At 42.0% G+C, this 22,301-nt stretch overlaps 1 protein-coding gene across 1 annotated transcript in view; it reads left to right on the top strand.

Moving 5' to 3' along the window:
* FARSB (phenylalanyl-tRNA synthetase subunit beta) overlaps nucleotides 1-21,492 on the top strand; it is a 48,082-nt gene extending 26,590 nt beyond the window's left edge. The window contains exons 16-17 of the mRNA XM_075268883.1: nucleotides 1,063-1,215; nucleotides 19,801-21,492. Coding sequence (XP_075124984.1) covers nucleotides 1,063-1,215; nucleotides 19,801-19,952 — 305 coding nt within the window. The 3' untranslated portion in view covers nucleotides 19,953-21,492. The remainder of the gene's footprint in view (nucleotides 1-1,062; nucleotides 1,216-19,800) is intronic.
* The last annotated feature ends 809 nt before the right edge of the window (nucleotides 21,493-22,301 follow it).

Genomic DNA, 22,301 nt, shown 5'->3' with positions numbered 1-22,301 from the left:
TGTGACCAGATGACGGTAGAAGGTATTATTATGTGTACATGCACACTCTGCAGCCAAAATCCTGTGGTGGCAACTACTCTCCCTTGAGAACATAAGGATTGGGCATGTTGAAATCTAACATACCTGTCCCTACATCTACTGCCGGGAGAGAGTTAGGAAACAGATGGTCTTCCAGTTCTGCCAAAATTGTCAATCTAAGTATGGTGGCTTCAATTGTAGTCATTCTCTGTGTAGGTACTGTGAAATCAGGCAACATCTATAGAGTCTTCCGGGTGACGGCACCAGTGGGACGGCCTAAGTTGTCTACTGTCTTTTCCAAAAATGACAACCACTGAAGTCAACCATTATAAGTTCACTATAATCCAACTCTCCTTTCTGGACATCTTATCTACCCAGCTCTGCAATTTATTACAAAATACAGCTAACCAGATCTATAATTAAGCAGTCTAGTATCAAATGGTGACCATATTTGATGCCACTTCGCTCTCAGGGGGCGTTCACACTACTATTGGTGTCCTCGGCTATTGTCCGTGCAAGATTTTAGCAGTGGACATTAGCTGGTCTGTTTGCAATTTCCATTCATTTCAGTGGGATTTTATCTTGTGTCCTGTAGTGTCTGTTTACAACCATGTCCGTTTTTTCAAACAGACAAAAAAATCCTACATGCAGCATTTTTCTTTCCATTTTTATTTATTATTGAGGGGGGGTTTTAACATTTTTTTTTTAACTGATGGCCATCAGTTACTGTCCATTTGTGTCCGTTATGATAGGTGTCCATTTTTGTTTTTTGTTTTTTTTTTAAATGGACACCTTCTGAGCGGACACCAACAGTAGTGTGAACCCTACCATAGTGTAAGATATATATTATACCTAGTAGTTCTCCTACTCTATCATTCACTTTCACAGAGATGGGGGCCACGGCAGATACTCATTTGGCAATGTTACAGTATGAGCACATGAGAGTACAATCGTGTCTAGATGTTCTCATCTGAATATGATTTCTTCTTTAAGATACCAGATTTGGTATAATTAATACTTTTGTTCCTTTCCTTGGCTTTTTAGATGTTGGAGCTCGGAATTACCGTCATCTGTGTGCGGTGTACTACAACAAGAACCCAGGCTTTGAGGTCATTCATGGCCTGCTGGACCGCATCATGCAGCTTTTAGCAGTCAGTCCTGGCACAGAAAAAGGATACCGGATCAAAGCCGCGGAAGGTAAGAGATGTTCATATCACATACAACATATACATAGGAATGCATGGGAGTTCTTTAGTTTTCACTGTTTCATTTTGTCTTTGCTAGGACTAAATGATAAAAGTGTATCACTCTTAGGATAAGTTCACACAGAGTTTTTGGTCAAGAATCCACCTCAAAATCAGCCTCCAAATGGAATGCTATTGGGAGTTTTTTTGGAGGCTGATTTTGAAGTGGATTCCTGACCAAAAAACTCTGCGTAAACTCAGCCTTAAAGTGTAATGGTTTCACTTTTTGTGTTGTTATTTTATAGGAATAGAGGAAAAAGACACCGAGCGCTCTAAGCGTAGTAGATCTGTTAAAATGGTGGTAGACAATATTCATTAATATTAATTCAGACCAGTTGGCCTCTCACCTGAAGGGTTGTGGGATATCACAACCCCAATGTGGATTTAAGTTAGTAAACAATCCAGGTGAGAGTGGCAGCAGAATCCACGATGTACCGGAATCCCGGAGAGAAGACAGTGGAAGGCAAGAACCAGAGGTTCAAGATGAAGTGGAAAAACTGCGCTCCCTGGTTGTTGATAGATAGTGACACAAAGACCAATTATCCACGTATGGATTTATTGAGAAACAAAAGCACGACGCGTTTCGGACCTTCAAGGGTCCTTCTTCAAGTGCAAGAACAAAGCTAAAAGAGAATACATACATATACACAAGTAAAACCTCATGGAGAGAAATGCATCTTGCCTAGTTAGCTAAAAAAGTATGAAATACTGAACATATAATATAGTTCAAATAAAAAACATATAGCATTGAAATAAATAAACAATAGCAAGAAGAATTACAGTTTAAAAAATAGTGAGTCAAGCTCAAAGCAATACTTCCGATAAAAAAATAGGAGAGACTCAATCCTTCATCATAAGTATTGTGACCCCCTTGGGTGAACATACCTTAGCAGAAGCTCATTTAATATACAGCCTTAAGCTTCAGGCATAGTCATAAAAACATATTGGTATAGATGTAAAATACACTTCCAAGATAACATATTGAGGGGTCGAGACCTCTAGAGATGGAACTATATCACTATTAGGGGGATGTTATGGCGATATCAGGGTACTCTATGTCAAAAATACACTTTCGGTTTGCCTCTTTGAATTGCCTGTCCCTTTAAAATTAAAGACCATCAAAAACAGACCTCAAAAACAGATATAAAAGAGCTAATGGCTCTTTACTGCTGGGAGAGAAAGTTCTCTCATCTACATATTCGTAGAGCATTACCATAAATAAACATAAATGATGTCTTACCTTGACACGTCAGGCTAGATGCATAGCTGTCTGGATCGTGTCACTGTCTTATAAAGCCGGGTATTTCCCGCGCGTGCCCTTTTGCTTATGGAGACGCATGGAGCTCCAGTGGCGTCCCAGAGGTTGTGGTGCGTGTATTTTTGACATAGAGTACCCTGATATCGCCATAACATCCCCCTAATAGTGATATAGTTCCATCTCTAGAGGTCTCGACCCCTCAATATGTTATCTTGGAAGTGTATTTTACATCTATACCAATATGTTTTTATGACTATGCCTGAAGCTTAAGGCTGTATATTAAATGAGCTTCTGCTAAGGTATGTTCATCCAAGGGGGTCACAATACTTATGATGAAGGATTGAGTCTCTCCTATTTTTTAATCGGAAGTATTGCTTTGAGCTTGACTCACTATTTTTTAAACTGTAATTCTTCTTGCTATTGTTTATTTATTTCAATGCTATATGTTTTTTATTTGAACTATATTATATGTTCAGTATTTCATACTTTTTTAGCTAACTAGGCAAGATGCATTTCTCTCCATGAGGTTTTACTTGTGTATATGTATGTATTCTCTTTTAGCTTTGTTCTTGCACTTGAAGAAGGACCCTTGAAGGTCCGAAATGCGTTGTGCTTTTGTTTCTCAATAAATCCATACGTGGACAATTGGTCTTTGTGTCACTATCTATCAACAACCAGGGAGCGCAGTTTTTCCACTTCATCTTGAACCTCTGGTTCTTGCCTTCCACTATTTTATAGGAATGGGTTTGATGAACATTTTTGTGATATACTTTAGTAACCTATTACACTTTTTCTAAAGTTATCTTTAGTAATGCTTTAACAAAGCATTCTCCCTCTATTGTCAGATATATATATATATATATATATATATATATATATATATATATAGCAAATGCCAAAGGGGGGTTATCAGTTTAAGTAGATGTATCACCAGTTTTATACCACCCAGAAAAGGGCTTTTGTCGTTGTCAAAGCTCACAATCTTTCATATACTACCAATATTGCTATAGCAGAAGTAATAAGGAAGGAAAGCATAATGAATGTGATTTTTCTATACTGCAATATACCGTGTATACTCGAGTATAAGCCGACCCGAATATAAGCCGAAGCCCCTAATTTTGCCCCCAAAAACTGGGACAACTTATTGACTCGAGTATAAGCCGAGGGGGGGGGGGGGGGGGGGGGGAATGCAGCAGCAAAAATTAAAATGGTCGGAGTTTTTGGGTGCAGTAGTTGCTGGGAAAGGGGAGGGGGTGTTTTGGTTGTCTGTCTGCCCCTTCCCTGAGCTTGAAGACTGGGTTCCCCCCCCCACACACTTGGAATTCAGCCTGGCTGAATATAGGGTATCTGCAGTGCTCCTATTAACCCCTTCCCGATGGAACAGGAGCACTGCAGATCCCCTATATTCAGTAGACCGGGCACTTTCAGACACAGGGATACCTAATGTGTATGTGTGTTACAGTCATTTTCTACTTTTATATGTATTCTAGGGAAAGGAGGGATTTAGAATTTTTGTTTATTTAATTTTTTATTATATTCTTTTAAAGCTTCTTTTTTTCACTATTCTATGGGAGATTCTATACATTACTATTGTGGCTGGTCATAGACTCCCCCCCCCCCCCCCCCCCCTAAAAAAAAAATAATAAAAAAAAAAAATTCTTATTTTGCTTGACTTGAGTACAAGCCAAGGGGGGCTTTTTCATCACAAAAACTGTACTGAAAAACTCGGCTAATAATCGAGTATGTACGGTATATATAAATAATATTAATTAATTGTTTTTAAGCAGTGGTTCTCTGCTTTTTTGTGTCTAAAGCTACAATATATAGTCTATAAATATAGACTCTCTGCTTTCATATGACACCAGGAGCACTTTGCTAGGTAATATAAAACCGCAGATTCAGCTATATGAAGTGACACCCCCTTTAGCATTTGTTAGATCTGTATATACTGGTAACGCTTAGAGTGTTGCTAGAGAGAACTTTAGAAACTGTTTTCTGCTAAAAGCAAGTACAATAGGTTAATAAAGCATATTATAAAAATGTTCAGCAAACCTACTCCCGATACAATACATAAAAAGAAAAAAAAGAGAGAAGAAAATAAAACAACAGTTAAACAGTATGGCAGTATTGTTTAGTATTGACCATGGTGCAAAATCACTACCATCACAAAAGTACCGAATTTTTCCTTTTTAAAATGGAGCCTGGCCACAGCACATGGAATTACACATAGTAACAGAGAACATCCCATGGTCTTAGACTGGTGCTATAGGATAATAGGTTAGCCAACCATCAGAGTCCCTACTGGAGGGTTACAATATGTTCTGCCTGTTACATTAGTGTATATTAGACCAGTCCACCTGCTGTAAGGAATGTCAGAGCATGAAAACAAGCTGATCATTGTGTGCCCGGGTTTTTCTACCAGAATCTACTGCTAACCTTACATGTTCCCTGGACAGGCCATTGCAAGGGAATTGTAGCCATTATATGTCAGCCATAAGTGAATGACCCCCTTTGTAATGCATGGGTCTGTCAGATCCACCAGAGCGAGAATTACCCTTACATAGTGACTCTGTGATTTGGTAACTTGACACTGATAATTTGCTTTGCCAAGTTAAACTTTGCTATATCTGTAAAGTATTGTTCCGAGCAAGACCCCCTCTCCTGTGCTATATTCCCTAATGGTGACAGGTCTTTTAGTGCTAAGACAACCCTTTTGTCTTACGGAGTTTTTTATATACTTTTCAAAGCCTATGTATTTGAGTGACCTGCACAGTATAGGATCTTAAAGTGATAGGCCTACAGGGGTGAAGGACTATATTATTGTCTAGCATGTAAAATCTCACTTAAATGATTCTCCATGGTCAGGTGTATAAGGTGTGTGCACCTGCTGTTACCCTAGCACACCAACTAAGATTGGGTGGCCCCCTCCTGGTGCATTTAGCGTATCACAGTGTTTAGCCAGCAGGCACAATTACATTAGCTGCACCTCTATTGACTGCTGACCACTATGTGGGGGCTTAAAGGAGTTTCCACCTTTACAAAATTGATGATGTATCCTTAAGATGGACCCTCACCAATCTAAAATTGATAGCCTGTCTGTCAGGAGCCCCATGGATCACCTGTTTCCTGGAGTGTGCAGCCCTTGGCATTGTTTACCTGCCAGTCATTGCACTGCTCATTTACCGTACTTTTACTAGTGGCGGTTATTGGTATTGCAGCAGTGTGCCATAGACTTAAATTGCTGCAGAATTTATAACTGCCCTAAGGGGAATTCATTAGATAGAGAGAAATTTCACTGTGGATATGCCGTGGACGTCTATAACTGGAGTAAGGGCAGTTTGTCGTCTGTGGTGCCCCTGCAAACATGCCCCTGCATAATAAATAAAGGGGGGCCACTGTGTATTGTCAAGGAAATTTCGGACTCTATGATAACATGGGCTACTCTTTCCCAAGGAACGTTCTGCAAGGTTTTTCACGTGGACCATAGGTTTGTGTCAAAAACATAAAATCTGTATGTCCCCATTCACTGACAATAGGTTCATGCTGTACAAGTCTTGTTCTTGCAGATGCAGACAGAATACGGAAAACCCATTAGGGGTCAGGGGTGGGGTAAAATAAAGTGATATTCAGTTACAACTGGTTCATCACTTGGGTGTCTGTTCTATGTTGGCCACTGTGTTTTCTCCTGGGACACCCCTTTAAGAAAATCATCTGGGTAAATCCCTGCCCTAATCCTTTAATAAATGAGCATTATGTATAAGTGTCTGCAAACTAAAAATGACATAAAGAGACTGGGTATATCCAGGTACGGCCCTCATGTCCTGGAATTCACACAAACATTATCTTGGGACATGAGGACAATATGGATTTTGTTTTCTCTTCCATATGTACACAGTTGTCTCTCCTATTTTGAGCATATGTATAATAGTCAGTTTTTCACGCACCTTCTGGCCCTTTAACTTACTTAGGCAGCAGACCCCTAACCTGGGTCGTAACCTCTGCTGCTCTCTATGGGATGGGAGCTCTAGAAATTGTCACGGTGAGATGTGAAGTTTTTGTGCGAGGTTCAGGGATTGTAACCCAAGCCGTATTTCAGCTTCTGTCTAATTCTGTTATCAGAAAGGCTGAGGTGTCCAGGAATTGTCTCTTGTAATGACATTGTCTCCTCTGCATTTTGCATCCAGGACAGCAACTGTAACACACAGAAAGCAAAGGGCAGATAAGGTGCACTTATACTGCAGATGCATTGGGAACATAGGAACTGCTAGGATTATCATGGAAACTACAATGTGCTCAGATGTGGATGCAAAGTGGACAAAAACCAAGTGGCCGTACAAGCAAGCACATTTTTTAATGGATTCTGCGTGTGAACATACCGCGCAGCTAGCCGGGACGGAATGCCGATGCAGTGCACCGATATCTTGTCACGGCATTCCGCTCCGGATAAGGCCAGAATGAATGGGCCTAATTGGGAGCGAGTCTTGCGCTGCGGACACCGCAGCGGAGTCACCCGCGGGAAGAGGGGGCATGTCGCTTTTTTTTTCTGCTACTAGCTAGGGGAAAAAAGAAGCGAGTGACTCCCATTGAAGTCAATGGGAGCCATTTTTGGCTGCGGATTTTGAGGCGGATTCCTCGTCAAAATCCGCTGCTCAAAAACTCTGTGAACGAGCCCTTAGAAGTAAAGAGGAGATGTCTTTGCAGGATTGAAGTACAAAGTAACAAATAGTACCAACATTTTGGCACAAACACATTGGTATAAAGAGAACGTAATCAAGGGCTGCTGCAAAGTTAGACAGAAGTATATAACTTATTTACCAAGAGGTGCCCATTTAATTTCTGTCCCCAATTGGATTTTTATACTAATGACCTATCTATAGAGTATATTGTCTGTATGTGATCTGTGTCGGTCTAACAGCTGGACCGCGCACAGCTCAGCAAGTGACAGCAGTGGGTGGCAAGAGTGCTCATCCTATTGCTATTCAAGTAATAGGAACGGCGCTGCAACCCTATCCACCCCCATCCACTGTAAATCAGCAGTTCTAGGGCAGTGATGGCGAACCTTTTAGAGACTGAGTACCAAAACTGACACCCAAAACCCACTAAATTATTGCAAAGTGCCAACACGGCAATTTAACCTTAATACTGTGCGGATCCTTAAAATACAGTTGTGTAAATGGGGCTTTACAGAGCTTTTAATAATATGAACAACTTTGTACTGAAAGGTAGATGTTGGTATTTGGTACTTTTGAACAATTAATGTTCACTATTTACGTTGCACTGTTTCTACAGTATTATATACTCCACATAATATCCAAAAAACCAAAAAGAAGAAAATTTCAGCTCACCGTATTGACACGTATGTAAGGAGCCTCAAGGGAGCCCGGCTTGCAGGTGACTTCAGAACCCGCCGTCCACAAGATATATCCAATATGTAAAAATTCGCCAGCTACATTTTTACATATTGGATATATCTTATATACTCCACATTGGCCCCCACTTCAGTATTCTATGCTCGACAGTGGCCCCCAGAAAATACAATACACTCCATAGTGGCTCCCAGTGGCCCCTGAACACAGTATTATATGCCCACAGTGGCCTCAACAAAGTATCATATGCTCTACAGTGGGCCCCCACACAGTATTATATGCTCCATAGTAGGCCCCACACAATAGTATATGCTCTGTACTGGATTCCCCATTAGTGAGCTATCAGGACAACGGCGTGCTTGCCATAGGTTCACCAACATGGTTCTATTAATAGAAATTGCATCTCATTATTGCTGGAACTTCCAGAGGCTGCTGGAACAGTTTATCTGCATAGGGATAGAGATATCGGAGCGCCCGCTCCTCTGTGTCCCATATTTACAATTGCTGCGAAATTTCAGGATCCCCCTCTCCTCTATGTGATATATATTCCCATATTCCCTAACAGTGCTTATGGACAGGGGATTTTTTTTTTTTTTGTATTTTATATCTTAAGATAATAGCCCTAGAGGGGTGAAGGACTCTATGGCCCAGCATGTAAGTCTGACTTAAATGATTTTCCATGGTCAGGTGTATTAAGGTACTGGCACCTGCTATTACTCTCCACCCTAACACCAAATAAGAGTGGATGGCCCCCTCCTGGTATCACAATGTTTAGAAGCCAGCAGGCACGATTACACTAGCTGCACCTGTAATGGCTGCTGGCCGCTGCAAGGAACCCGTATGTTTTTGGCTTCCTAAGCAGGCATGAAATGCAGACGGCGTGTTAAGTAATAATTAAGAGAAGCGAGCGAAACTCAGAATAGAAAAGTAAATGAGATTTAAAGCAAGCGGCTACGGGGGCCCAGCGGGAGAGCCGGCCCCTGATAATACAGCCCTGACAGTAGGTACAGTTTCATGGGTAATTATTGCTAGCTCCCTGTGGGGTCTCTTGTACACTTCAGGCCTTTGATCTGCATTGCATATTATATTTATAGCAATCTTGTTATTCTCTAATTCCCCGCCCTTCTCCCTGCTGTGTATAACACCCCCAGCCACTAGCCCCCTATCCCTGACACTATTTAGCATTATTGGATTATGTAGCTGCTTTGTTTTTCATCTTCGCATTGTTGCACCACCTAGTAATAAGTTCGATGAGTTGGCATTGTTACTTTAACGCTTATTGAATCTTCTGGTCGCTGGCAGGATTATGCTTAATAAATGGCACAGACAGAGGGTGAGATCCGTCTAATCAGCCATAGGCGGGCTAGAAAAAAATGGCACAATTATGCCAAATTTATCTAAATGGCACACATGGTGTAATATATTTGATGCAACTTACTAGCCATGGGAGGAATCTTCACACATGTCGCTTCTTCATTGGTTTACATATATCAAAGTGCTCAATCAGGGGTAAAATTGTTTTAATATGTGGTCACAATGGGTTAATAAAAATTGAGACCCCTGGGTTGGGCTAGTGATGGGCTGAAAAGGACACTGGTGTCAGTATGGGAGCAGCAGGAGATCACTGAAAGTGAATAATGATCTTTATTTAACCCATTCTGAGCCATAGGTTTAAAAAAAAAAAATGAATATCCCTTTTAATATTATAAAACTAAAATTATCAAAGTAGTTGCATTTTAGGCACATCGCGTTTTGGGAAACTCTCCCCATTTTTTAGAAAAAAGGAAAAGGGCACACGATAGACTCTTTTATGTCGGCTATCTAATGACTGATGTGAAGCGACAAAATTATAAAAGATTTTTGAAAAGGTAATTTTATGAGTTGTGCCATTGGCGAGAGCGTTATAAACACGTTGATGACACGTTGATCCAGGGTTTTTATACTGACTGCCAGATTTGGAGTCGGGAAGGAATTGTTTTCCTCTGAAATGGGGCAGTTGGCATGAGCCTCATGGTGTTTTTTGCCTTCCCCTGGATCAACACTGTAGGGGATTGTAGGGTTATAGGTTGGACTTGATGGACTAATGTCTTTATCCAACCTCATCTACTATGTAATTATGTATAAAGGGTGGGGGCCACTAGAGATCGCATTATATGGGGTAGGGGCCACTGGTGGCAGCATCATATATACTGTGGGGGGAGGCATTGGGGAAAGCATTATACTGTGTGTGGGGGAACCAGGGAGCATTTTACCACTGGAGGAGAGGGAGCGCTAGATATAGCATTATACTGTGGGCGTGCCACTAGGGAGACGATTATACTGTGGGGGTGCTACTGGGTAGACTGGTTTACTATAGGGGGGATCAGGGAGAGCATTATACAGTATGGGTTGGCCACTGGCAAGCATTATACGGCTTAGTGACTAGTTGCGTAAGTGTAGGTCATCAGTAGTACAACCACTTTGAAGACCAATCTACGTAACTATAACTGGAGTAGTTTCCATGTTCTTCATGGACTGTGTCTCTTCCCCGTGGTATCCACATTCGTGTTTCTGGAATTTATCAGAACTAGTACAAAGGAGAAGTGCAGCAGTTGTCCATGGCAACCAATCAGATTGCAAATTTTATTTCTCATAGACTTTCCTTGGAATCTCCATTCCAGTAGTTTCCTGCACATTGGCTCAAATATTGTATAGGAGCGACAGCGCTGAATTAGAGGTGCAGCCACTTTACGGGCCCATACAGCTAACATAGCTGCCGCCAGTCAACTCTGACCTCCATCCCCTCCGTATACAGCAATGTGCAAAGGTTTTAGGCAGGAGTGTAAAAATGTAGCCAGGGAAGAACACTTTCAAAAGTTTTAATAGATAACTTTTGTCAGTTAACAAAACTAATATACAAAAGTGAAAGAAGAAAAGAGAAATCTTTTGTGACCAATTCTTTGCTTTCAAAATGGCATCAATGTTTCTAGGTATAGTAGCGTTCAAAAAAATAGTGGTCCGTCATTTTTAACCTGATTAAATGAATGTTTTTGGTGAAAGTGACATAGGAAATAATTTGTCTGTAAGTGTAATAGAGTAGTAGGATAAAAAAAAAAACAAAGCCAGCAATGCAGACAAGCATGTGATTGAATCATCCCTGTTGTGATGAAAAATGTACTTTGATTAACAAGTTGATTGGAGAAGGAAAGGTATATAGAGAAGTACTGCAAGGTACAGGCTACTCTGCTAAAATAATATTGAAAGTCTTGAAGTGGCAAAAAAAAAAAACCTTAAAGAAGTGAAAGGAAATGGGGAACTACTGTTTGACTGAAACAAGAAATGACCATCATGTCAACGTCTCAGTCAATGGTCACTTCTAGAGAGATTAAAGACAACCTCAAGTTACTAGTGAGCACATCTACAACCAGAAGATCTGAAGGTGCCATTGAGCATATCTACACCCAAAAGAAGACCTGAAGTTTCCAGTGAGTACTGCTACACCCAGAAGATCTGAGGGTACTAGTGAGTACTGCTACACCCAGAAGATCTGAAGGTACCAGTGAGCACCTCTACAACCAGAAGATCTGAAGGTACCAGTGAGCACCTCTACAACCAGAAGATCTGAAGGTACCAGTGAGCATATCTACAACCAGAAGATCTGAAGGTACCAATGAGGACCTCTACAACCAGAAGATCTGAAGGTACCAGTGAGGACCTCTACAACCAGAAGATCTGAAGGTACCAGTGAGGACCTCTACAACCAGAAGATCTGAAGGTACCAGTGAGCACCTCTACAATCAGAAGATCTGAAAGTACCAGTGAGCACATCTACAACCAGAAGATCTGAAGGTACCAGTGAGGACCTCTACAACCAGAAGATCTGAAGGTACCAGTGAGCATATCTACAACCAGAAGATCTGAAGGTACCAGTGAGCACCTCTACAATCAGAAGATCTGAAGGTACCAGTGAGGACCTCTACAACCAGAAGATCTGAAGGTACCAGTGAGGACCTCTACAATCAGAAGATCTGAAGGTACCAGTGAGCACCTCTACAACCAGAAGATCTGAAGGTACCAGTGAGGACCTCTACAACCAGAAGATCTGAAGGTACCAGTGAGGACCTCTACAACCAGAAGATCTGAGGGTACCAGTGAGCACCTCTACAACCAGAAGATCTGAAGCTACTAGTGAGCACATCTACAACCAGAAGATCTGAAGGTACCAGTGAGTACTTCTACACCCAGAAGAAGATCTGAAGTTGTCAATGAGTACTGCTACTCCCAGAAGACCCAAATAATAATTAAAACAGAAAGTCCGCAGAGAAAACCTTTTCTGTGAAAAGCACTCCAGTCGTTTCCGGCGCAATATTTTTTTTTTTTTTTTTTGCGGCCCTCTACATGGGGTCTTAGCCTTAGTAAGAAAATTCTTTTCCCCTTGATCTTACGTCACCCCAGATACATTCTTATATGTGTGTATTTTATGTACCTGACAACCTCTGGGCCAAAGAGCGGCTGTGTACAACAATGGCCCCGTCTGGCTGAAGCTGCGAGGGTGGCTGTGGATCAGACATGAAATGTTACCAGCAGAGCTCAGCTGCACATGAAAGCACATTTTAAGTGTTTCTTAGATTTTAGCCTTTCAAGCGACTTCTCAATTGCTGCCTGTAAGCCCCCACTTCCGCACATCCTATCAAATTATAGGACTGCTAAGGTATGTCTAAGCCTATAATATTACCTTAAAGTTTTTTTTTTATTCCCAGTTTTCATTCTGAAGCTCACACAAGAAAGAAACCAAAATGCCCGATTTCAGCGGATAAGAAGAACCATCCCTTTGATATTTAATTGTGCATAAAATGTGATAAAGATTAGTCGATACAAATGACATTTGGCCCCCTCCGGCTCTTAACTCTTTATATGCCCGGGGGTAATGGTGACCGGGTCTCCAATGAGTTCAGGGGCCTGCCATTCATGGGTTAAGGTGGCCCATAGTCCTAGGACTGGCTGTAGAAGCTGTAATTATGTGATTATTCACAGCCCAATGGACTTTGGAAAATAAGGTGACATACATGGCTTTAGGGAAATGAGTGTCTATCCTGTTGTAGTGGAGTTCAGCCGTCACGACACATCTGTTCATACATGACTACGGCACGGAGTCTGTGATGAGCAGACACAGCTGTCAGGGCTCATATATGGGGGGGGGACTAATTATACGGGAGAGACAGGAGCCATGACTGTGAGGTGCAAGTCGTCCTCATGTCAGCTAAGCTTCTGCTCACTCACTTTTTAATGTTTTTGTATGAATTGTAGGGACTCTCTACCCCGCAGGATCTTTGTGATAATGGCTCTTTGGTCTGTTGACAGAATGTTGTATTCTGCTGACAGGTCTGAGGTTCAGGCAGAAGAAATTAGAAATTCCACACATTAATCTGATGTAAACTTCAATTATAAAGATTTTTTTTTTGCTTTTTCAGCAAGTTGCGGTTAAGAAGTTTTGGTTTCTTCAGCTGAAGTCAATGATGATTTCTTTTTCTTTTTTTATACACTGGGAAATTCTATACTTCTCTTTTGAAATCCCTACATTTTGTCCAGTACTGACGTTACCGTTCCCCGCCACATCTACTTACCTGCCTATGTAAGTACACTGGCCGCTGCAGTGATACGTCACACATAGTGAAAGGCAGCCAACTCCCCATGTGCCAGACATGTAAGGAGAGGGGTGTGTTCTTGGAGTAAATATATGGAGAATTTTGGCATTTCAAGCAGAAATAACTCCTTGAGGGATGCCAGTTCTCTGTTTTTCAATTTTTCGGCCCTCTCTGCTTTCTATGAGCCGTGACTTTTGTATTTTTTCGTTGAAATATGTAGATATATTAGGACTTGGTTTTTGTGGAATGAGCTGTATTTTCTAATGGCACCATTCAGTTTTCCATACAATGTATTGATAAATAGTAAAAATAATAATATATTTGTGAGGTGGAATGGGAAAAAATATTTTTGGGAGTTTTGTTTTTATGGCATTCACTTTGTGATTAAAATGACCTATTAGCTTTTTTCTGTGGGTCAATAAAATTCCAGCTATACCAAATTTAGGGTGAATTCACACTGAGTAAACGCTAGCTTATTCTGAACGTAAAACACGTTCAGAATAAGCGGCGTCTAAAGCAGCTCCATTCATTTCTATGGGAGCGGGGATACGAGCGCTCCCCATAGAAATGAATGGGCTGCTTCTTTCACTCCGTGCAGTCCCATTGAAGTGAATGGGGAGTGCCGGCGTATACGGCAAGCTCTGCTCATGCTCTGCTCCATTTATGCTGGAGGTTGAAATGTTTGAGTTGTGTGCTATGGCTACCAGGCCATTTTTCTTTAGCTTTTTCGAATGGTTTTTCCATCTTTTTTCAGTTATAAATAGGGCTTTAATTTTGTTTTTGTTTTTCACTGTTTCTTTGTTTATTTCAATATCTGATAAAATGTAAACAAAAAAAGGGGAAGAAACATCTCTGCTTAAAAAAATGTGAAAAACAAAGTGCTACTACAAAATTTTTTTAGACAGAATCCCCACATTGCAAACAAACAGTGAATACCGCTGCGTTTTACATTACCTGCAAAATGGGTGGGATTCTAGCTAATCCCATCCACGTATTGTAGAAAAAAAAATCTGCAATAGAAAAGCTGCAATTTAAAAAACGCAAACATTTTGGAAAATCACAGCATGTCGAAATACTGTTGTTTTCTGTGTAGGTGTAATAGGGGCAAAACGTTTTCCTCTGTGGACTCTCTGGTAAGAAAAAAAAAAAAAAACACAATGCGTTTCCACGACGGTCTTTTCCACAGCATTTTTTGCAATGATTCTTGCATGGGGCCTTAGCCTGACACGGCTTTTCTTTTCCATTATGGACATTTGTACACAGGTAACACATACTATTACTGGGCCGGTGTAGAACCTGTGACATGGGTGTGGCAGTGGCGTTTCTTTTTGTTTTGTTATGTGTTTAACCACTTCCCAATCGCCCATTTGGTTTTTACATTCGGAAGGTGGTTGCGTTGACTAGTCAATGGGAGGCTTTTTTTCAACACTGAAATTCCACACCAAATTCCTCACCATTTTCCTCCGTGTGAATGGACCCTTAACAAGTTTTTTAGTAGCATTTTGTGTTATTAAATTTAAAAAAAAAAAAAACTGAAAAAGACACGTTTTCCTTCATCTTTTGTTTATATTATTCCAGATATAAAAAAAATAAAAATTAAACCATATGTAAAAATAAAAGCAACATAAAAATAAAGTCCTATGTGTCACCCAAAATAAGATGCAGAAATTAGTTGAAAAACCCACATGATAAAAATGTTACATAACTCAAAACTGCACATAAAAAACCCTGAAAATGTAACTGGCCCTGGACCACAAATTGGCCAGGTACTGAAGTGGTTAAAAAACACATTCTACCCCACATAAGGCCATAATAGCCCCTCCTATCATTCTTATTGCAGAGCTGATCTGAGTGCTCTAGGACCCAGGAGCTCATGTGGTTCCTGACCCTGGTGGTCATGTGGCTCCACTTCTGCTTCCACGGTGACATCATGGCATTGAGCACAACAATCGGGAAGGCAGGGACAGTAGTAAACCGTTCCTGCCTTCTCTGTAGGAACTCTGGCTGTAGTAACAGCCGGCTCCCTGCTTTGGCAGCTGCACAATTTTGTACAACTGCTTAACACTGCAAGGACAAACGTCCGAGGACGTGTATACATATATATGTGGCCTAGCAGGGTTCAGAGTAGACCACACAGACATATATAGCCTATGAGCAGTCTGGAAGTAGTTTAACAAAAGAAACTTTTTTTTCCTTTTTCTTCTTTTTATCGTTTCATTTCAATCTATGAAACTGCATATTATAATAGTTTGGGACTCCACCATACCGATTATGTAATGTGACAAAGAGAGAGTGTTTTGAATTTTAATCCTTTTAAAAAAAATGTTATTTTTTTTCTACGTTTATTCCTCATCTCCCTATGGGGATTGACCATGCGATTGCTTACTCATACAACAACCTGCAGTACTTCTGTGTTGCAGCATACTGTTGTGTCACTACTTTATGGTCACACTGTAAGTGGTGCTGTTAGCATGGCAGGCCTGGGGGTCTTCAGTAGACTGATAACTATAACAAGTGATTGGGGTCCTGTTATGCCGCGGCAGGGGTGCTGTTGAAATTTAGCAGCCACCATGTCTGCTAAAGGTTTAGCTGTCACCATTGTAGTTGAGGCTGAAGCACAGAAGACTTCCAGTAATAATCGGGATGTGCGGTCTTTTCCTCTTCCTCTTCTTTTTACTGTTTTTGTAGGCATTTTAGTGCATCATTCTCTTTCGGTTTTCCTTATCCCCTCTGTTATAATAAAAGTACTTTTCAAGCATCTTGAGCTCCAAATGTCCTCATGTACCGTATTTTCCGGACTATAAGGCGCACCGGACTATAAGGCGCACCTGCAAAAAATGCCTGCTAAGGCATCTAGGTTCATATATAAGGCGCACCGGACTATAAGGCGCACCATATAGGGTGCGATTATAGGATGCACCAGATTATAAGATGTGCTGAATTATAAGACACTGTACATTGGATATTGAATGAAGCACAGTTATGTCACTGGGCTGCTGCACACAGAGCTGTACATATCACAGCTTCTGTATACGGTGACCGTAGTGCTCAAACCATTTACAGCAGGGGTGCTCACACTTGTATAGGGGTTGAGCTACTTATAAATTGACCATTTTAAAATTATCTACTGTGTGGGCAGAGGCTTGGGCTGCTGTGTGAGCGGGGCCCACAAGTTTACCAAAACTGGGCGGGGCTTAACACGTCTTAGGGGCGGGGCCTGCTCTGATGCAGACGTTCTGATTGGCTCATAGCACTGCCCGGGCACCCAGCACAGAGCCAACACCACTGCCAGTAATGCCGGTGCCCTCAGCACAGACCCCCACAGACCTCCTGCCCGCGGCTGCCTGGAGAGCGGGGAAGGCAACATCCCCCAGAGCTGCTACTGCTTCTGTTCTGTGTGAGACACAGGGGACAGAAGCAGCAGCAGCTCCGGGGGATGATGCGCTCCCAGCTCTCCAGTGTGACACAAACTAGGCGGGGCTGCGGCCCAGGCCCTGCCCACACAACAGACTGCTGTGAAGAACACGTAAGGCAGCGAGGGGGCGTGGCCAGCAGCCAACATGGCCGGACGCTGTCCTAACATCGTGCCACACAGTGCAGCAGTCACACAGCGGTCACTTCGGCGTGGTGGAGAGACCAGCGACAGCACGACCAAGACCCAACCAGTTGTATTGGGGAAGAGACAGCTTCAAATTGAGTTTCTGCAACTCTCATTAGAGGTAGGACAGATCCATATATAAGGCGCACTGGACTATAAGGCGCACTTGCAATTTCTGAGAAAATTCTAGTATTTTATGTGCGCCTTATAGTCCGGAAAATACGGTAGTTAATAATGCGCTCAGTACAGATGTAGAAATGATATCCGCAGCACATTTGCATTCACTTGTGACGTTCCGCTACTATAGGGACTGAACATTTACATGCTGTCTGCAGTTTTTATTTTGCCACTAGCAGATGTTACTACATATGATTTGACTAAGCACAGTTTCGCTGACCCTTCCATTTTAGTTAATGCAGCGTTTTAGAAGTACTGAGCAGTTTTTGTAGTGCCCACTTGTGGCTTACAGTATATCTGTGTTGTATATACAGTACAGTAGATTGCATGCAGGGTGATGCTCTATATACAGCATGGTGGATTGTGTGCCGGGTGATGCTGTATACAGAGTACAATGGATTGCGTGCCGGGTGACGCTCTATATACAGCACGGTGGATTGTGTGCCGGGTGATGCTGTATATACAGTACTGAGGATTGCGTGCTGGGTGGCACTCTATATACAGCACGGTGGATTGTGTGCCGGGTGATGCTGTATATACAGTACAGTGGATTGCGTGCCGGGTGACGCTCTATATACAATATGGTGGATTGTTTTCCGGGTGACACTCTGCATACAGTACAGTGTCTTGCATGCCGGGTGATGCTCTATATACAGAACAGTTAATTGCGTGATGGATGGTGCTCTATATATAGTACAGACAATTGCGTGCCGGGCGACGCTCTATATACAATACGGTGGATTGCGCGTCGGGTGACGCTCTATATACAGTACGTTGGATTGTGTGCCGGGTGACGCTCTATATACAGTACGTTGGATTGCGTGCCAGGTGACGCTCTATATACAGTACGTTGGATTGTGTGCCGGGTGACGCTTTATATACAGTACGTTGGATTGTGTGCCGGGTGACGCTCTATATACAGTACAGACAATTGTGTGCCGGGTGACGCTCTATATACAGTACGGTAGATTGTGTGCCAGGTGACTCTCTATATACAGTGGATTGTGTGCCGGGTGACGCTCCTATATACAATACGGTGGATTGTGTGCCGGGTGACGCTCTATATACAGTACAGTGGATTGTGTGCCGGGTGACGCTCTATATACAGTACGGTGGATTGTGTGCCGGGTGACGCTCCTATATACAATACGGTGGATTGTGTGCCGGGTGACGCTCTATATACAGTACGGTGGATTGTGTGCCGGGTGACGCTCCTATATACAATACGGTGGATTGTGTGCCGGTTGACGCTCTATATACAGTACGGTGAATTGTGTGCCGGGTGACGCTCCTATATACAATACGGTGGATTGTGTGCCAGGTGACGCTCTATATACAGTACGGTGGATTGTGTGCCGGGTGACGCTCCTATATACAATATGGTGGATTGTGTGCCGGGTGACGCTCTATATACAGTACGGTGGATTGTGTGCCGGGTGACGCTCCTATATACAATACGGTGGATTGTGTGCCGGGTGACGCTCTATATACAGTACGGTGGATTGTGTGCCGGGTGACGCTCCTATATACAGTACGGTGGATTGTGTGCCGGGTGACGCTCCTATATACAATACGGTGTATTGTGTGCCGGGTGACGCTATATATACAGTACGGTGGATTGTGTGCCGTGTGACACTCCTATATACAATATGGTGGATTGTGTGCCGGGTGACGCTCTATATACAGTACGGTGGATTGTGTGCCGGGTGACGCTGCTTCTGTTGTCTTTGCTGTGACTGAGCCTTTGTCACTTCCTTGGGTAATTAGAACAATGCCTTAATGATCAGTATAGGATCTGAAAGCAGGAGAGCCACAGGCTGAATGGGTATTATCCTAAACCTTTTATTGCGGGTGGATCCTAAGCCCATTTCACAGCTATTGCCGGCTGTGTGCTAGCTGCACCAATTTCACACTTCTTTCCAAAGTAAATGCCCCCAAAAAGGAGCATTTCTGAAGTCAGCTCTTGCTTGGTGTCGGACTGCAAAGTGCCACGTTCTTTCTTTTTACTCCAATTATTTCTACTTGTCCTCCTGATGGGAGTCTTGTAGCAGGGCAGCACATAGCAGGGCTTCATACTGGGATGTTTTATTACCATGAGATGGTAACTAATCACCGTCTGGTCCTGCGGGGATCACTGATGGTTAGTGGAAAGCTGCAGCCAGGGCTAAGGTCCGCTGCATGCACTGCCGTATACATGACATTGTTCAACCATCAGTCACAATGTAGGTTATTACACAGATTACAGGAAAAGGTGGTGATATGTCCCTCACCTCTATGGGGAAAAGCAAGCAATTCACCAAGAGAAATCCATTGCGAGTAGTACACTTAATAGATATGTAATGACAATTGCCAAGTTTTCTGCATGACTGTTCCCCACAGCGTTTTCACCCAGCTTTCCCATAGTACGAAGTGGTATATTTGTCTGGTTATGTAGTGATACATTACTGTCTTGTTTACTACTATATGTACACTGTGCAGTTTTTTTTCTAAGACATTGCAATTTTTATTTTTACAGATCCAGCTTTCTTTCCTGGTCGCTGTGCGGAAATATTGGCTGATGGAAAATCCGTAGGAAAACTGGGCGTCCTGCACCCTGATGTCATCACAAAATTTGATTTGACTTTGCCTTGCTCAGCCCTGGAAATGAATATTGAGCCATTTTTGTGATCTAATATCAGCAATGGAAATTGCTTTTAAAAGGGGTTGTCCAGGTTTTTTATTTTTAAGTGACCTATCTTTAGCATAGATCATAAATAACTGATGGGTGGCCAATGTGCGGGCCTCACATGGATCAGCTGATCAGGACCACTTTGGCTCTTGTATTATACACTGCACAGAGGCAGATGGCGCCATACACTGTATAGTGGCCAGGAGCCAGTACTGCAGCTCAGCATCCAGCCACTATACACAGCTCTCTACAGTGTATAGTATGGCCATTGGAGGCAGCCTTGCATAGCTGATCTGTTTGGGGGCTGACTCCCACCAAGCAGAGATTTATTGCCTAGTCTAAGGATAGACCATACATAAAAATTTCTAGACAACCCCTTTCAATAGGTGACAGGGATTAAATGGGTTAAAACATTGGTTAAAAAAAGAGACTAAAAGCATTATCAGTTCAGCTGATCATGACATATTACCAGGAATATTCATCTACCAGGTACAGCAGAGATCTTCTAAAGCTGGCCATACACTGATGGGGCCAGATAGCTTTGGTGGTAACTTGTTTTCCATGAGAACATGTCAAAATTCAATTTATCTAGTTCTTCTTTGTCCTGAAATTGCTCTTTGAAATGTCCAACATGACTGTAACACCTCCCCCATCTACTGACCAGGGTGTATTAGATGAGATTTGCCAGCAATCTAATGTCTATGACCAGCCATCGCTCTCTACAGCTCCCAGCTCTCCATACTTTTGTGGGCTTCTCAATATGATGCATATAAAGAGGTTGTGAATAGAGATGAGCAAGTACTATTCGAAACGGCCGTTTCGAATAGCACACATCGTTAGGAATGAATGGAAGCGGCCAGCACGCAGACTCTCCCGGTGGATTAACCCCCTGGGTGCCAGCTGCTTCCATTCATTCCTATGGGGGGCGTGCTATTCAAAACGGGAGTTTCGAATAGTACTCATCTCTAGTCGTAAAGTTTTCCTGCATCTAAAAAAGTATAGACCATATCTTCTCACTGAACAAGTTATTTTTTTGATTAATACATTTAACCTATTGTTAAAATGTTGACGATACTCTTATGGTATCAGCACAATATCCAGCTATGAGTAATAAAGGAGGACTACATAACCTGTAGGCCATGGGCTCCAATGTCAAATGGCAACTTGAACGCCGCATTATACGTCCATATATTCATACATTCATATCTATTGCTATCTAACTTTTTTTTTTAAATGTAGATTGTGAGTCCCAATAGAGCTCACAATGTACATTTTTCCCTATCAGTATGTCTTTTTTGGAATATGGGATGGAAATCCATGCAAACACGGGGAGAACATACAAACTCCTTGCAAAATGGTTTTGCAAGGCTGCAGTGCTAACCACTGAGCCACCATGTGGCCCCTTAGGGATATCCAACTTATATGCATCTTTTGGGTTAAATTTTAGCAGAATCCATGCAACCCTGACCTAGAGAATAGTTATATTTATTCCTGTAAATGATATTAGGTGCTTTGTAATAAAGTACATTTGTTACATTGCGGTGTAGTCCGTATACTGTATACATGGAGGGGTTATTCTCTGGCAAAAAAATGACCTAACAGTGCACATTTATAGGAGTCCTGAAACCAGCAATATCCCCATGGATAAAAATATTAAACCACCTGCAGGACTTCAGTGCTAGTGCATGTATAACAATTGTAGTACGCCACCTTACCTCCATCTTGGTTATGAAATATACTCCACTTATATAATATAGCAGAAAGTGCACATCACCTTTAATGTCTAGACTGTGATCACGTTGTATATTTGGTCTGTGTAGAGTCCATATGATGAGAAATGGATTGGAATTCCTTCAAGAGATGCAAATTTCACATGTAGGTTTTCCGCTATATAATGTTTATATAATGGCTCATACATTGACTGAGAATACAGGCACATGAATGTAGTAGTTGAAGATACAGAACTTGTATAAGTTATCATACATACAGTTAGGGCTTTGGGTAGTCTAAGACACCCCCCTGTCATCATTGGTTCAAACAGCTGCTCTCTATCGCAATGCAGGGGAGACAGTCAGTACATTGTGGCTTGATTCCTGATACAGTAAGGGCAGTATGGTTATATAATACAGATTACTAAATGGTCCTTTACATAAACTCAACTAAGAAAATGTACATTTTCTGTCCTCCCGTCTTCTCCTCAGAACAGAGATCCTTGCCCCTTGAAATCAATTTATGAAGTTCTGTCCTGGGGATCACGTGTAGAAGTGTCTGCAGGTTTTTTTTATATCATTGCAAAATAATATATTTTACAAAGTTTAAGTACTTTATGAACAGATTTGGTTTTCATG

This window comes from Leptodactylus fuscus, chromosome 3 (genome assembly GCF_031893055.1).
Source record: "Leptodactylus fuscus isolate aLepFus1 chromosome 3, aLepFus1.hap2, whole genome shotgun sequence".
Classification (NCBI taxonomy): domain Eukaryota; kingdom Metazoa; phylum Chordata; class Amphibia; order Anura; family Leptodactylidae; genus Leptodactylus; species Leptodactylus fuscus.
The sequence above is the reverse complement of the archived record's forward strand: the minus strand, read 5'-3'. Positions and strand labels throughout refer to the sequence as shown.